Here is a 15,566-nt window from a genome sequence, read left to right on the forward strand (position 1 = left end):
GGCGCGTCCCCCCTGCCGCTCCTCGAAGGGGCCGGCGGCGGGGCTGGCAGCACCGCCCGGCCTGGCGAGAGCGGCCCTTCCGGACCTGCGCCGCCGCGTCTGCCCGCCGCCGCCTCCTCAGCTGTCTCTTCGCCTCCTCTCGGTGCTGTGGCCGAGAGCTCTGCCGGCCCCCCGCGCTCCTGCCCGCGCCGCCATGGGGAGCCCGCAAGGCAGCCCTGGGCGGGGCGGCCTCGGCCTGCTCGTCCTCGTCCTCCTGCTTCTGTCGCCGGCGCGGGTGAGTCCCCCGCGGGGCGGCTGTGCCTGCGGTGGGGGGCGCCGGGCCTCCTGGCACCGTCGGCAGGAGAGGGAGCAGCGGGTGCCCGCCGTGGGGGGCGGCATCCCCCCGCGTGGTGCTTCAGGGCTGGGGGGAGCCGCGGCGGCTCTCCGCGCAGCCTGAAGCCGGGTGTCTCCCGGGCGGGGAAACCGGCTTGAGGGGCGGGCTGTCCCGTCCGCCGCCAGGTGTGGGCCCGGCCGCGGGGCTGGCGCGGAGGGGGCGAGTGGTCCCGGGGCGCTCCCCGTCGTCCCCGGTGGGGCGTTCCCTCCCCCTTCCCTCGCTCCTCGCGCTGGCGCCGGGCGGGCTGGGGGCGAGGGCCGGGGTGAGGCGGGGGTGCGGCACAGCCCGGTGACACAGCAGGCCCGCCCGGGAGCACCTGGGCGCCAAAGCGGGCGTGCTCGGGCTTAGCGAGCTCCAACTTCTGGCCGGCCCTAGTGCCCCGCTATTGCACGCAGCAGCTGCCCGGGATGCCGCGTTCCTGTGGTGTGCCCTGGTTATGCAATGCCCTGGGCATGTGAGTGGCCGCACAGTCACATGTTCGTGCAGAGGCTCCCATATGTCCTCGCTGTCTGGTTCGGTTTGCTTAGAGTGTTTATTATGCTGGGTGACAGCTTCTTGGAAGTAATAATCTGTGTGTAGTAGTATCTGCTGTTTATCGATGTGTCAGTATGAAGACTACATGTTTCCTTTAAAACTAATGACTAGAGTAAGTTGGACTTCTTGATACTCCAGGAAAAAAGTACTGTAAAAGCTTCACTTCTCTCTTGTCAGTCGTGTGCTGTTTGTGCTGTAGTCCAATAGGAGTGAAATGCCTCCACGCTCCTCTGGAGAAACCAGGAGTGTCTTGTAAGCCTTGGTGGTTTGTTTTTTCCCCGCTTCCTTCTAACAGACTTGGAAACATACTTTCTAGGTCAAGCTCTATGCTTAACCCTTTTTAAACTCACAAGTTTGTCATCCTGTGTGTGTGCTGATGTTCTCCTGTCCTCCTCAAACAACCTCTGAAGAGCTTGAACTAGGAATTCATTCCTCTGTTACCACTGGAGAAGCTGATTGCTTAGTAATGACTCATGATCTTCAGGTGGGTAGGCACTGGACTTCACAGCTTACCAACACTCCTTTCTGTAAGGTTTTTGGAGGGAGATACCATCTTGTAGCAATGAGGTGTGTCCTAGGCTGGTAAGGAAATGACAGAATGCTTTCCTTTAGATGACAGAAGAATGCTGAGCTAGAGGAGCTTGAAACAAGTTCCCCTAAGATTTAGGGGATCCTTGCAGAGGATGTGGCTTTGTGGTTCATAAGAAGTAAATATTGTAAAATTACTTTAACCATGCAGGTTTCAGCTTTACAAAAGTAAAGGCAAAATTTGAGGGGTTTTGGTGTTAACTCTTGTTCAGACTAACACTACACAAAGTGGACCTTTATCTTTCAAAGAGATGCTGGTCTTTCAGTTGGGCTGAGCCTATATAGTATTAGATGCTTGCAGAAGAGAAGCATTGTGGAGGTGAACCTGAAGTCAGTGGAGTAGAGTCACGTTTCAGTTTGCAATCCTTCTGTTAGGTACACTTTCACAATGAACTTGAAGTCTTCAGTCTGTATAGCATGTACCTTTAACACCAAACAGTGTATGATGCAAGGTTTGTGCCAGCTAACCCATTACTAATTGATGGTTAACTACCCATTAATGCCATCCAAGAATTACATTGAAAATCTTGGCTTCCTTAGTCCTGTTCTAAATATGAACTTACAGGAGGATGAAGTCTTGTAACTTCTCTTGTTCTGTGAATGTCCCACTGTGGGGTCTCTTGTGCTTAATGGCAGCTATTTCATTGATCCTTGTATAAACCACAAGCTGTCAAGTTAGTGGGTAAGCAAGGCTGGACACAGATTTCTTATCTACAAGAAAGCTGGGTTCCCAAGCTGTAGGATATATTTGAGTTTCTGAAATCCTACGGGAGGATGTTAATGGCAGGTGCTGCTCTCTGACTTGCCAAGTGGCCTGCAGTGTGCAGTTTCATGACCTTGGACACAGAGTTTTGAAATGCCTGTGTGGAGCAGCTTGCTTGGCAGGGATGACAATGTAGCTTCAGAACAAGACAGTAACCACTTCACTAAGTTACTTCCTGGAAAATCAGGAGTGACTTGTTTGTAGTCTCTCTGGATGGAAAGTGAGGAAGCTGTCTTAGAAGGGGAGAGGTGACTGAAGGGAATGACTGGTAGAACTGCATAGTATTTTGCTGGGCAGTAGACAAAACAAGTGTTGTGCAGTATTACTGTTCCCCTGCAAGGCATCAGAGATTTTTGTGCAGATGGCCTTAGCTGCAGACAGCTGCTAGCTAGGAGCCCTGAGCTTTCTGATCATGCATGCAGTAGGTCTGTATTTTTTCCAATAAGTCATTGTCAGCTAACACCAGCTTACTCCCACAGATACTGAACTATTGCTGTTATTGAAACTTTCCCTTCCTACTTGGCCTTCCTGTGATATGTGGAGTGTGCTTGGGTAGCTCCAAAACTGGGGCTGGCTTTGTCTGACCAGAAGCAGCTACTGATGGTTTTTTGTCTGAAAGGCAACAGTCCCTTTTACCTATGAGCAAAGGAACAGGAGGGGTTTGGCAGGCAAAGCTTGTCTCTGAATTGGCTGCCTCTGAACAAATCACTGAAAGAGATGGAATAAGAATTAAGCTTGTGAAGTTTCCTGTAGTCCATGGACCTCCTGTCATAGGGAGGACTGTGAGTTAACATGTAACTTCAGGGGCAGGTTGCAAACTTGACCTGGTCACCTGTTTCCAGAAACTAGTGTTACCTTTGTTAAGGGTAACATGGTGTTGTTTCCCCAAACTCAGTTTCTCAATCCAGTGGGCAATACCAGCTATTAAGTGGGTTGTGGACTAGATAGTGGGGGCATGGGGGGGTGGGGGTGGGGAGGCAAGCAGGCAAGTATGCTGTTTCCTGGTGTCTTCTTGCCCTGCAAGATTCCAGATGTACCATTCTAGATGAAGGAAGGAGAAACAGCTGTATCTGATGCTGTTGCCTCTTCCATGTATTACTAATTTTAATTTGGAGAGCCGAACAATGTTCACTTGTCATCTGGTATTTGCAAGACTACAAATAGTTGCTGTTTCTGTATACAACATCATCATTGTTCTTTGTCTGTTTGACAGCTACATATTCGTTGTTGGTGATGGCTAATGTTGGTGGAAGCATTGAAGGTTGATTTATTTCAACATGCAATTGAAGAAACTTCGACTGAAGTAAATGTGTTTATGATCTGTTGGAATGCTAATTTTCTTGCAAACAAATTATAATGCCTGAGAACCAGAAAGCTGTAACAGAACCTTTGTAGAATGTTAGTAGTTGTGAAATGTCCATACTTGTTTGTGTGCAAATTTGTTATTAGGGCTCCTGGAGCTCTGACATGAGGTGAAATATCTCTTCAGAGTGAGTTTACCAGAAGGAGAAATATACTTTTCTGAACTCTGGGGATGTATTGAAGGCTAATGTTAGTATACTGCCATATGGTTCATAAATTGCGCTGGGGGCAGGAGGGGGCAGCCTTAGCCTAAAGTTATATTGCTATTGCTCTGTGAAGTACTTAGGAAAGAGCCATTTTAAAATGTGGAACACTTACTAATGTTTTTTTTTTTAATCACAAACCCAAACTCAACCCTGTGTTAGTCTTATGGAGTATCTTGTCTTATTCAGACAGCAGTTGAGTTCAACACAGCATTTCTGTTAATCTTGGGGCTACAAGGGCTCTCGCCTGTCTAAGAAAGATGATTGTTCACCCAAATCTTAAGTGACTTGAAAAATCTGACTCTGCAAGCAGTAGCTTTGTTAACTAGGACTTATTTAAAACTACACCTACCTCATCCCCCCCCTCTTTTCCTACCAGTGCAAGAATGTTCTTCTGAAAGAATGGAAAGAGCAAAGTACTTTTCTTACTCTGTAAAGCTAGCTTTTACTAGACGTTTTTTGGGGGGGAGAACTTCTAGCTATATCTTATCAGGGGTAATGGGGTAGTTACTTAGTTACTTGTAGTATCCCTGAATAGCGTCTGAACCCTAGGAGACCAGCCCTCTCCCATATTTTATGGCTGACTCACTGATGAACATGCTATTGACTTGTTAATGTCCGAGAGCTATGTTGGTGACTTTAGGCTGCTGTCTTTGACTGATTTGGTGTCTTTAGGCTTATTGACTTGATTCAACCACTATAAATCAAAGATCAGCAAAGCTTACCAGTTCAGAAAACAAATTCAGAGTTTTATTAGTGAGATCCTGCTAGGTCATGGCATAAATACCCAATCTTAGATTGTCTCTGAATCTGCATTCTTGGTGTTAATACTGAAATGGAGCTTTCAGACTTGCACTTCTAGGTGTAAGTGTTCTAGCAGTTAAAAGTAACTTGCTTGCTCAGCTTTTCTAAACAAGCTGAAATCCTGAGTGATAAACATGTTACTTTTTCCTTTATAGGTTTTATTGATGTGGAACCTCGCTAATATGGTTCCAAGTTCTTTATTCACATTACAGGTGTAAACTAACACTGGTCCAAAATGCCTCATCATGCTTTATTTTGTTGTGTGTTTAGCTGAATGCTTTTTGGTGCCTGACCAAGTGTCATACACAAGTAAGTTGCTTTATGTTCTGTCCTGAAAATGATGGCAAAAAAACCTTTGTAGGTAAACTTATAGACAATACAGCTTGTATTTTATTTTGTATCTGCACATTTATAACCAAGGAAGTGTTACCTTGAAATACAGATAGTTCTGGTTTTTTGAAGTAAAGATCAGCTACCCAATCGGGCAGTAACATTTTTGAAGTTTTTCTGTGTTAGAAGTACCCTGATAAGTGTGAGGTTTCTGGTTTGTGTTTGTTTTGGTTTTTGTAACTGGTAACTGCATTATTTTCCCACACTTTCTACTTTGGAGGAAGCTAAATCTTTCTGAAAGGAGTAGGCTGATAACTTTGTGGGACTTAAAAATGAAGTGTTCAATAACAAGATTTCATGAAGCACAGAAAGTCTTGTTTGGAAAGTGCTCCTGGAAAGTATGATGATAACCTATTCTAGACTAAACATGGAAGCCAGCCTGATATTGAAGAAATACCTAATTCTCTTCTCACAGGCAGTAGTAAGCAGTTAAAAATTCTTTGCCTTTTTGCAGGAATAACAGTGAATCTGCTCTGCTTGAGGAGATGACTAAGTCTCTTCTGACACTTGTGCATACAGACACTTAATTTTCTTTTCCCACTATAGATTGTTTGCTAGTAGCACTGAGGTATACAGGTATGAGGAAGCAGAGGTGAAGACAGTGACTTCTAAATTTGCATCAAAAAGTGTTAATGTCTGTAGATTAATTTGATGAACAAATTTACAATGTAGTTTCTGTAAATAAATTCCCATAACCTGGAGACTAACTTTTTGGCTTGTGCTGGTGTTAAACACTCAGTGTTTTGCACCTTAAGGGGTGCTTTCTAATTTGTAAGATTATGGTGATACTTAGCAGATGGTTATAGGTTTAGTTCAAAGAAATGCAAGAGTAGACAAAAGAGATTGTGATCTGGATGGGTGGTACTTAACTGACTTATGGACCTGGCTTATAGTGAGTAACTTTGAATTGGGCCATGTTGTCTAGGTTAAGTTAATGGGGAAACAATTCAAACAGGGTCAGGTAAACTGTTGATGGTTACTGTCCCTGATTTAAAAAAAAAAAATAAAAAATTACTGATGTACTTTGAAGAACTGTTAGTGGTGTTCAGAACAAAATGGATGTTGTGGAGGCATAATTCTGGGTAGCTCTTGAGTATTTTGAATACAGCTTTTCAGGGGCTTCACCAGTCAGTAAACAGTGCTATTCATGGTCAAGCACAAAGCATGGCAGTCTGTCCCTGCAGTGTAAGCATATGGTGTTTCTCTGAAAATGTTAGGTCAAAGTTGTTCAGGAGATAAAAACAGGTGGGTTATCTCTCTGCCTGTACCATGCAAACTTCTGATCAGAGCTGGCAGAAGTGTAGTAGATGTTTGTGCAGTCTGCTTTCTACTTGTAGCCCAGGTGCACAGGAAAACCTTGAAGCTGTCTTAAAGCTTTTGCTGTAAATAACTTGTTATTGTATTAAATGTTTTAATTTTCAGAATAAATATTTTGGTTTAGCATTTCAGATGTCTTGGGGTTGGTATCACTGGACAAAAAACAAGGTTTGCAAGAGGCTCTTAGCCTTTTTCAGTTTATACATATGAAGAGATTTCTGATTTTTTCCATAGTCCCTTAAATTGAAATATCTTCAAAATCAGTCTTGAAGCTTTTATTTACTTGGCACTGTAAGCCCATTTAAATGTTGTATGCTTAAGTTTGAAAGTGGTGGAGAGCATCCTTTGAGATTGTGACAATATATGGCATTCTATGGTGAGTGCAGAGCTGTGAAGTCATGTTTCAAAATCCTCTTTATGCTGCTACTTCCTCAGTCTGTCACTGTGACTGAGTTTGCAAGAAGGATTAAAAGGTGGCAGGAAGAACTGATACAATGCATATAAACAATATACTTCTCTCCACATACAGACTCGTGCTCTAAAGTGACAATTTAACCTGCTAATCATATGCATTGTCTTGCATGAACACATTTTCTACATCACCTTATATTTGAATATTTGAGATGCTTTTCAAGTATTGATTTAGGCTTTTCTTAACTCTTATACTTGGTCTTAACTATAGAAAGTGTACTGCATGTTTGTAGACTGGGCAAGGAAAGGTGGGGAGGTGAGCCGGAGATCGGTGGTGATGTGCAACCTGTCAAAAAATCCATGCTTTTGTTAATGGGTGTTTTATGTAGTACATGCTGATGTTTAAATTGGCAGGAAGTTACCTAATCTGGACTGCAAATTACTTTTGGAATGGTAGCACATAAACTCTACAGTAGCAGAGGAATATGGCAACTATTTCTTGCAGTAAATTGGTTATCTCATGTTGATTAGGTACTTCCACAATCCTGTGTCTGGTATGGAGAATGTGGACTTGCTTCTGGAGACAAGAGATACAACTGTGCTTATGATGGACCACCAATAGCACTACCAGAGGATGGCTATGACTTAATGCAGGTGAGCTTCTTTGGGAGCTGAAAATAATTCTACACTTTGGAGTTCTTTATTGTGTTCTGTTGGACCTGTGCTATGACCTTTAGCTTTTTTGTCTTAACTTGATGAAAGAACAGATAATCTGTTTTCTCAAGTGTAGCTCATAGCCCCAGCTGTGTGAGAGTAGTACACCTCAGTTACTGTTCAGAAATGAGAGGTCTCTAGCATGTGATTACAGGCTTTCACAAACATAACCTTCCATTATCATTCTATATATAGAACTTGGTGACTAAAGATCATCTGAAGGAGCTTTTTAAAAGGAAGTGATGCCTTGAACCAAATGTGGTGGTTTTTCCTGTTCTTTAAAAAATCTCATTGGCTAGACTGATTTATTTTTTTTCTGTGCATCTCCCACAGCAACAGCTACTGTCTTTGAAATATGAAGCAGAACCCATACCTATAACAAGTTCTGAAGTCTTAAACATGCTTTTCCTTCCTCCACTCCCAATCTCACTATTGTTTTCATTTAAGGAACTCTGTCCAGGTTTGTTCTTTGGCAATGTTAGCACTTGCTGTGATGTTCATCAGCTTCAGACTTTGAAAAACAACTTGCAGCTGCCTCTGCAGTTTCTCTCCAGGTATGCTAATGAATAGCAAAGCAACTATAGCTTTGTAATGCAATAAGAAAACATAAGACTCTGTTTAAGCAGACTGTAGAAAAGACGGTAACTTCATTTAAAGGCTTATTGGAGCAAGCTCTTGGAGTGACTTTCTTATCCTTTAATTTCATGAAACAACTACTTGCAGTCTGGGTTCAGTTTGCTGGTAGAATCAACATTACCTTAGTCTCAAGCTACTGTATTTTTAATGAAGCCTTCAGAGTGACATAAAGTACTGTTCAGTTTTTTGTTCTAACAGAAGTCTTCTTGCTAGCAGCAGTTGTGTTTTCCTTCAGATTCTACTTGTGTCTGCTGTTTGAGGTAGGCAGTTCTGCTAGTGAATGAAGCTGATGCTACTGATGGAGTATTGAGGAATTTTAAGTGCCAACTAATGTTGTATTGCTGATAAAAACTTGCAGAATTTAAATACTTTGTTCTGTCAGTCTGAACAGAATGTTTATGGTTGCTCTGTACATTAGATCAATATGCCTTCCATCTTTATCTCTTAATCTGATTGCTGTTTGTTGACTTTCCCACCCAGATGTCCATCATGTTTTTACAACTTGATAAACCTCTTCTGTGAACTGACTTGCAGTCCAAATCAGTCTGACTTTTTGAATGTTACAAGCACCATACCTTATGATGATCCAATTTCAAAAGAGAACAAAAGTAGCATTACAGAGCTGCAGTACTTTATTGGAGAACGCTTTGCAAATGGTGAGTAAAGTGTGTTAACTTACCTAGGCTTTTGTCAAGGTAACAAGACCAATGCTTTCTCAGGAAGAACTGAGAGGGGGGGAAACATCTCTTTGACCGTCTTTCAAAGTTTGAGGCATCAAATAGGTACCAGTAGGTCCCCCTTGAAATTGTAACACTAACGTCTGCTTGGGTAGGAGACATTACACTGACACTGTTAATAACAGTGTTTTTGAAGACACAGCTCGTACTGGACATTAACTTCAGAAAAACAAAGTTGTTGCCAAATACCGAATGTCCAAAGCCTACCTGATACTGAAACTGTCTGGCAAGTATATGATAGTAAAGTTTGTACACAGTGCACTACAGTGGTTTTCTAAGAGGCACTCATTGCTCTTGAATGGACTGTTGTAGTCCTATGTCAAACCCAAAGATTTTTTTAAAAAAACGAACACATTTGGGTTGTGTTTTTGTTTTATAGCAAGCTTGAAGCATTAATTCGGTCTTTGTTTACTTTGTGCAGTGATATTTAGTCAAGTTATGAGACACTTGAAAGTCATATATGGCCTAGAGGTCAAAAGTACCTTAAATATTTGTCATGACTTCCCCTGAATGGAACCTTATATTAAGTGCTGTTCCCTCTCAAACAGTAAAGTAGGTTCTAGGGTAACGCAGCTTCAGGTGACTTACTCGGACTAAGAGTAAGGCCTACTCTGTTACACAGCACTGCAACCTTACATACTCTAAATACAACTGAAAACATTATTCCACTATTGTTAGGATGTTTCCTCTTGAAAGCTATAAGCATGTTCTTTGAACTTGGTGTGTCTGTAATTGTTGGAAGTGCTTATAGTGCTCACTCAACAGTAACATTGGTTTATGACTCTTGTCTTTGTTTACTCTTCCTAGCAATGTATAATGCCTGCAAAGATGTGGAGGCTCCATCAAGTAATGTTAAAGCACTGGGGCTGCTCTGTGGGAAGGATGTCAAGGACTGCAATGCAACCAACTGGATTGAGTACATGTTTAGCAAAGACAATGGACAAACTCCTTTCAGCATTATTCCTGTCTTTTCAGGTAAGAAACTGAACACTCCTTGCCTCTGAAGCTTCTGTTAAAGGCTGCGTACTATAGCTAGTGTACTGGTCTGCTGAACAGCTGCCCAGCTATAAATATCTGCAGTCAGAGACTTTCAAAGCAATGTAAGTTTAAAAAAAAAAAATCTGTTTCTGCATGGAAGTTGTACTTCATGCTTACTTTGTCTATAGCTTATTGCTGTATAGATCTCAAAACTCATTAAGCAATGGACTGAGTTTAGGCAACTAGATAGCTTGTATTCCTTGGGGAAACTAGGGTGGTACCCTGATTCTTTAGGATTTCTTTGTAAGGAAACTTTTGCACATAATCATGATCTGAACAGATGAGGGGGGTAACAAATCATTGCTGGGATGATAAAAGTATTTGCTTGTTGGTTTTACAGACTGAAGTGTTCTAAAACATGACCAGTCAGTAGACAACCGTAAGTAGTTGGTACCTGCTATGGAAAAGGTAGCGGTGGCTTCAGCTGTAAGGCAAAGAAAAGCTGCCCTATATAGAGGCTAGGAGCTTTCATATAAAGGGTTAACTCATTTAACTGAGAATGTTTTGTTGAAGATCTGAATTTTTACTTGGTAGTAAACTGGCTTTGTAACTTGTGGTTTGTCACAGATGTTCCTGTCCATGGAATGAAACCTATGAACAATGCTACCAAAGGCTGTAATGAGTCTGTGGATGATTTGACAGGACCATGCAGCTGTCAGGACTGTTCAATTGTTTGCGGTCCAAAACCTCAACCCCCTCCATCGCCTGCTCCTTGGCTTCTGTTTGGTTTGGATGCTGTATATGTCATAATGTGGATCTCCTACATGGGATTTCTACTTGTATTTTTTGCACTAGTTTTTGGAGTCTGGTGTTACAGGTAAAATCAAAATGCTCAGCTCTGAAAGTCGCTTGCTTTTCCTCTACTTCTTCACCCAGCCGAAAATTGTGTTCTATAGCAGATGCTTATACTTGTAGGTGTTGGGACACGCCCTAAAACAATGTGGTGGAGAGTAAAGAAGACAGTTTAGTTGATGTGTAACTCATAACATCCCCAGTTACAGGGTCAAATACACAAACCTACAACTTTCATAAGCAAGAACTTGAGTATGTAGAAGTCTGGGGAATGTATCTGCTTCATCTGATAGATGTTAAGCCTTTGTGGTAAAGAGTAAAGTCTCAGTTCAGCTGTGTCTGTTCTTGGCTGGTGTGCATTAAGGTAACCTCAAAGTACTGCTTTCTAGGAGCGGTGAACTGCCTTCATACTCAAATGTCAAACTTCTTTGGAAGCTGTGGGGTTTTACAATGCTTAAGACTAGGTCAGTACAGTAATAAACTAATGTCTTGGAGAACCCATATGACTAAAAATGCAATCATGTTATTTTCTTGAAATAGCTTGTTCCTTAAGTTGCAGTTGGAATGAGCTGGAAAATGCCAACAGTGGAGAGGCCCGTTTACCCCATGCAGTGTTTCAGTAAAATCTCTGTTACTTCTGGCTGTTACATGTACAGCAAAGTGTTTTAACACTTCAGTTTGCCAGGAAATGTGGCTGAGGGCAAAGAATCACTAAAAGTTTGACTTGAAGGTAATGGGATTGTAAGAAGTCAATTCAAGACCGCTGCAAGAGCAAGGTCTAGTATTAGCAGCCACATGCAATTCATAGCAGTTTCTGTGGACTAATAATTGAACAAAACAATCACTGCCCTATTGCAAACTAAGTCATGAATAATTTACAAAATGCTATAGTTACTGGAAGGTCAGCTTTTGTTTAGTTTTTTCCAGAATAGGAAGCTAAGGAAAAGTAAGGGACAGCAAGCCAGCTTCTGTGCTATGTGATACTTGCTAGTGAAGTGCACTAGTAGCTGTAGCTATAAATGCTTGGGTGTGGGTGTGCTAGCAATCCAGAGCAGTGACAACATATTATTTCTTAATAACACTTTCCAGATGCTTCCACTCCCTAATATCCTTAAGTATGGCAGTATTTTTTGGTGTAACTTCAATATTAGTCAGTTATGACCAGTAATCTGAAATTGCTGTATAATAAGAATTAAACCTGCATGGAAAGGGATAGTGAGTACAACATGCTTACTACATGCTTATAGCCTTATGGTACTGGGCAACATGCATAGTAAACTACATTAAATGGTAGGGGTGTTTGCGATGTGGTTGACAGTTGCCGTGATCCGATTAGATTACTGTGAGGAGGCTATTGAATTTATCTCCTGCCCTGGGTATTGGGAATGAGTATAAGCAATATAGGTCTATCATGAGTGTTCTGTGCTATAACTTGCCTGTCTTTCAGGACAGAAAATGTACCTTACTGCCCTTTTCCTTTGCTTCGCCACTTCTTCAGGCTAAGTAGGTGTAGCTCAAGCAGTTTGACGGAAATAAAATATTTCTAATCTAGAAATCTCTTGCAAATATTATCATTCTTATGATCAATTTAAAAATTCTGAGCTGTTAATGCTACTGATCTTCTAAATATGCGTAAAGAACATATGCTTGATCCAAGCTGGAAAAGTTTAAGACTGTTAACATGGCTGCAAGTTGTTCCAAAGGATCATAAAGCTGGAGATTGCTGCTCTTGAGTGAATAGATGCAAGGGGAGCACAGCACCTCTAGATTCTGGAGGAGTAAAATATCAGATTTATTACTAGCAGTGGGCTCTACTCTTACCCTGCTCCCCTTTCTACAGTAACATAGCTTTCTCTCTGTCTTGCAGGAGGCGGCACTTTGTCTCAGAGTACACGCCAATTGACAGCAATATAGCCTTTTCTGTGAATTCCCATCGTGACAATGGTATGTCTTGAATAAGAGAAAGCTGGCTTCGGTGCCTTCCTGTGGATGGACTCTGAAGCTTTAGCTTTGTTAGACCTTATCCATTCTTACAGGACTCTATTTCTTCTAGTAATTGTCTCTCTTTTTGGAATCATACTTAACCCTATTATGCTGGAAGCCCTGGGTGCATGGTTTATGGACCTACTTTCTATTAGAGAAAGTTCTGGAGTGCTTTGTAGCTGGGGCAGAGGGAGGACAACATGAATCCAAAATGATTTGATCGTGTTCTAACCATCTATGTATTCATTCAAAGCATGCCATGAAAGAACTGTAGTTGACTTTGTGTAGCAGCTGAGACAGTTCATCTTAATCTTACCTATCTTTTAGCTGCTTCCTGCCTTTATTTGTGGTGCCTACTGCTGTCAAAAGACGGTCTTACATTAGGTGAGGCAGTGTTAGGTACAAGCTGGTTTCTGCCCCCTTGACCTCAGTCAAGGCTTGGTCTCTGGGTCTGACCATCAGTGTAGGCATAGCTTCTGGTGCTTACTACAAACACAGCTAGAATAAAATTTTATCTTTCCTAGTGTCACAAAAGCTGCTTAACTGACTTCTCAAACATTGACTTCTTTCTCTTACAGGGAAAATTACCTGTGGTGAAAGGCTTGGTGAAAGGTTTGAAAATGGTCTAAGGATGACATTCACGTCATGGGGGGCTTTCTGTGTCAGAAATCCACGTCCTGTTATCCTCTTCTCTGTGGTCTTCATAGCAATGTGCTGCTCAGGCTTTGTATATATTAAAGCAACTACAAACCCTGTAGACCTCTGGTCAGCCCCAAGCAGCCAAGCTCGCAAGGAAAAGGAGTACTTTGACACACACTTTGGGCCTTTCTTTCGTACCGAGCAACTTATTATTCAAGCACCAAAGAGCCATCCAGACACCTATTCACCTTACCCTTCAGGAGCAGATACACCTTTTGGGCCCCCGCTCACCAAAGAGATTCTCCATCAGGTAACTGGGACTTTCAAGAGCAAAGACCTAAACCTACCTAACAGGTATAACCATATGGAGTTGGCTTCCATCTGTAACGCCATGTGTCCATCAAAGCAATCACTAGATATTCATATTCAAAATCCTAGTCTTGCCATAAAAGCTTTTTGCTGAAAATCTTTGTTAGAGTAGACTTGCAAGCTAAGTCCCTGTAAGTATTCTTAGTGTGACTGTAGAAATAATAGGTCTAGCAATGTGCTTCTGTTGACATGTGCCACTGTCTCTGGAAACTGGAATATAGTATATGCACTTAAGTCCTGTCTTGCAACAGAAATACTTTCTTGTGCTGCTTTTAAACTATACTTTTTTTCCCCCCCCCAAGGTTTTGGATTTGCAGGATGCTATTGTCAACATAACTGCTTCTTTTGACAATGAGACTGTAATGCTGAAAGACATTTGCCTGGCTCCTCTTGCTCCCTACAACAACAACTGCACTATACTGAGTGTACTCAACTACTTTCAGAACAGTCATTCTGTTCTAGATCATGTTATTGGAGACGAGTTCTTTGTCTATGCAGACTACCACACTCACTTCTTATACTGTGTTCGGTACGTAGTATGATCACATGCTTTTCCAAACTGTTGGCCAACTAGATCTGGCTGGCAAACAAAACTAGCTAGTTCTCACTACTCCCTTGAACCTTTTCTTACCCCTTCTTAAACTCTCAATGCTACATGGAACTGCAGGTTAGTATCAATTGCCTGTGTTTCTGTGTTCTAGTACTTTAGCAGGAATTATGTTTTAATTGGACTTCCAGTTACACTTGGTTTGGTGCAGACACTGGCTCTGGTTTACCTTAAACATGTTTCAGATTGTTCTGAGGAGTAAGTTCTGTAACAGAAGGTGGTTGCGAAGCTTTCACTTCAGTTTCTAGTTCAGTTGGGTAGAAGGTACTTCTCGTCTTAAAAGCTATAAGGAAGAGACCTTTAAGACTGTATCTAAATTCAGAGCAAACATTGCCCTTGTGCTATGTATCACTAGCAGTCTTAATTTCTGTCTTGATAGTCAGTTACAACAGCTTTTTACTTTTATGTCCTGTGGTGCTGTGCCTCTGTTTTAAGCAGAAGCTAACGGTTATGGCTGCTGATCTCTTTAGGGCTCCAGCATCACTGAACGACACAAGTTTGCTTCACGATCCCTGCTTAGGAACATTTGGTGGACCTGTATTCCCATGGCTGGTGTTGGGAGGATATGATGGTAGGTGGCAACACAGTATTGCAGTTCAAGTCTTGAGAGTACATACTTGTGTGCCATCTTTGGCCCTAAAGGTGCATTCTCATTTAACGCATGCGTTTAAAGGTACTCCAGAGAAACTGGAGTTCTTTTAAATTTCAGTAAGTAAGGATATTTTAAATAACTCTTCAGAGACTGGAGGCAGACTACTCTGGCAGTGCAAAATACAAGCAGCCTATTACTGGAACATACTTGTCCTGTTGACAAGTATGCAAATGTTCAGTCTGCTTTGGGCCAGCTAAAGGATCCCTAGTTTTGGGGGACTAGGTAAAGACCTGAAGTATCTCAAATTGACCTGCTAGGATGTGCATGTATTTTGCTCTTTTGATTTAGAATAAAGGTTTGTCACTGATCTGACAAAACAGTAAAGAGTAAGGTGTTCAAGAGGAAATCCTTCCATAATTACTCTAAAGCCAGAATTTTATTCAAGCAGTTTATCCAATTAAACATAACTTGACAGATACATCAAACATAAATGTACTAAACCAGCCTTTGAAGGCAAGCCCTTCTTGATAAAACTGTAGGGTTTTACTTGCATTGAGTAAAACAAAACCTAAGTATGTAAGAGAGGCACAGTGATTAGGGAAGCCACATCCTGTTTCTTACTAGATAGAAAGCCATAAGCATAGAGTAGCCCCTTGTCTAACCATGCAACAACTTAATGTTGGAGTACCATGAGCATGGTAAACAGTGAATACA

At 42.0% G+C, this 15,566-nt stretch overlaps 1 protein-coding gene across 1 annotated transcript in view; it reads left to right on the plus strand.

Moving 5' to 3' along the window:
- Positions 1–15,566, plus strand: part of NPC1 (NPC intracellular cholesterol transporter 1) — a 27,194-nt gene continuing 11,628 nt past the window's right edge. Inside the window, exons 1-10 of the mRNA XM_056332757.1 lie at positions 1–274; positions 7,277–7,399; positions 7,907–8,013; positions 8,576–8,751; positions 9,640–9,807; positions 10,438–10,687; positions 12,530–12,606; positions 13,224–13,594; positions 13,956–14,182; positions 14,731–14,831. Coding sequence (XP_056188732.1) covers positions 194–274; positions 7,277–7,399; positions 7,907–8,013; positions 8,576–8,751; positions 9,640–9,807; positions 10,438–10,687; positions 12,530–12,606; positions 13,224–13,594; positions 13,956–14,182; positions 14,731–14,831 — 1,681 coding nt within the window. The 5' untranslated portion in view covers positions 1–193. The remainder of the gene's footprint in view (positions 275–7,276; positions 7,400–7,906; positions 8,014–8,575; positions 8,752–9,639; positions 9,808–10,437; positions 10,688–12,529; positions 12,607–13,223; positions 13,595–13,955; positions 14,183–14,730; positions 14,832–15,566) is intronic.

Source organism: Falco biarmicus, chromosome 3 (genome assembly GCF_023638135.1).
Source record: "Falco biarmicus isolate bFalBia1 chromosome 3, bFalBia1.pri, whole genome shotgun sequence".
NCBI classification, from domain to species: domain Eukaryota; kingdom Metazoa; phylum Chordata; class Aves; order Falconiformes; family Falconidae; genus Falco; species Falco biarmicus.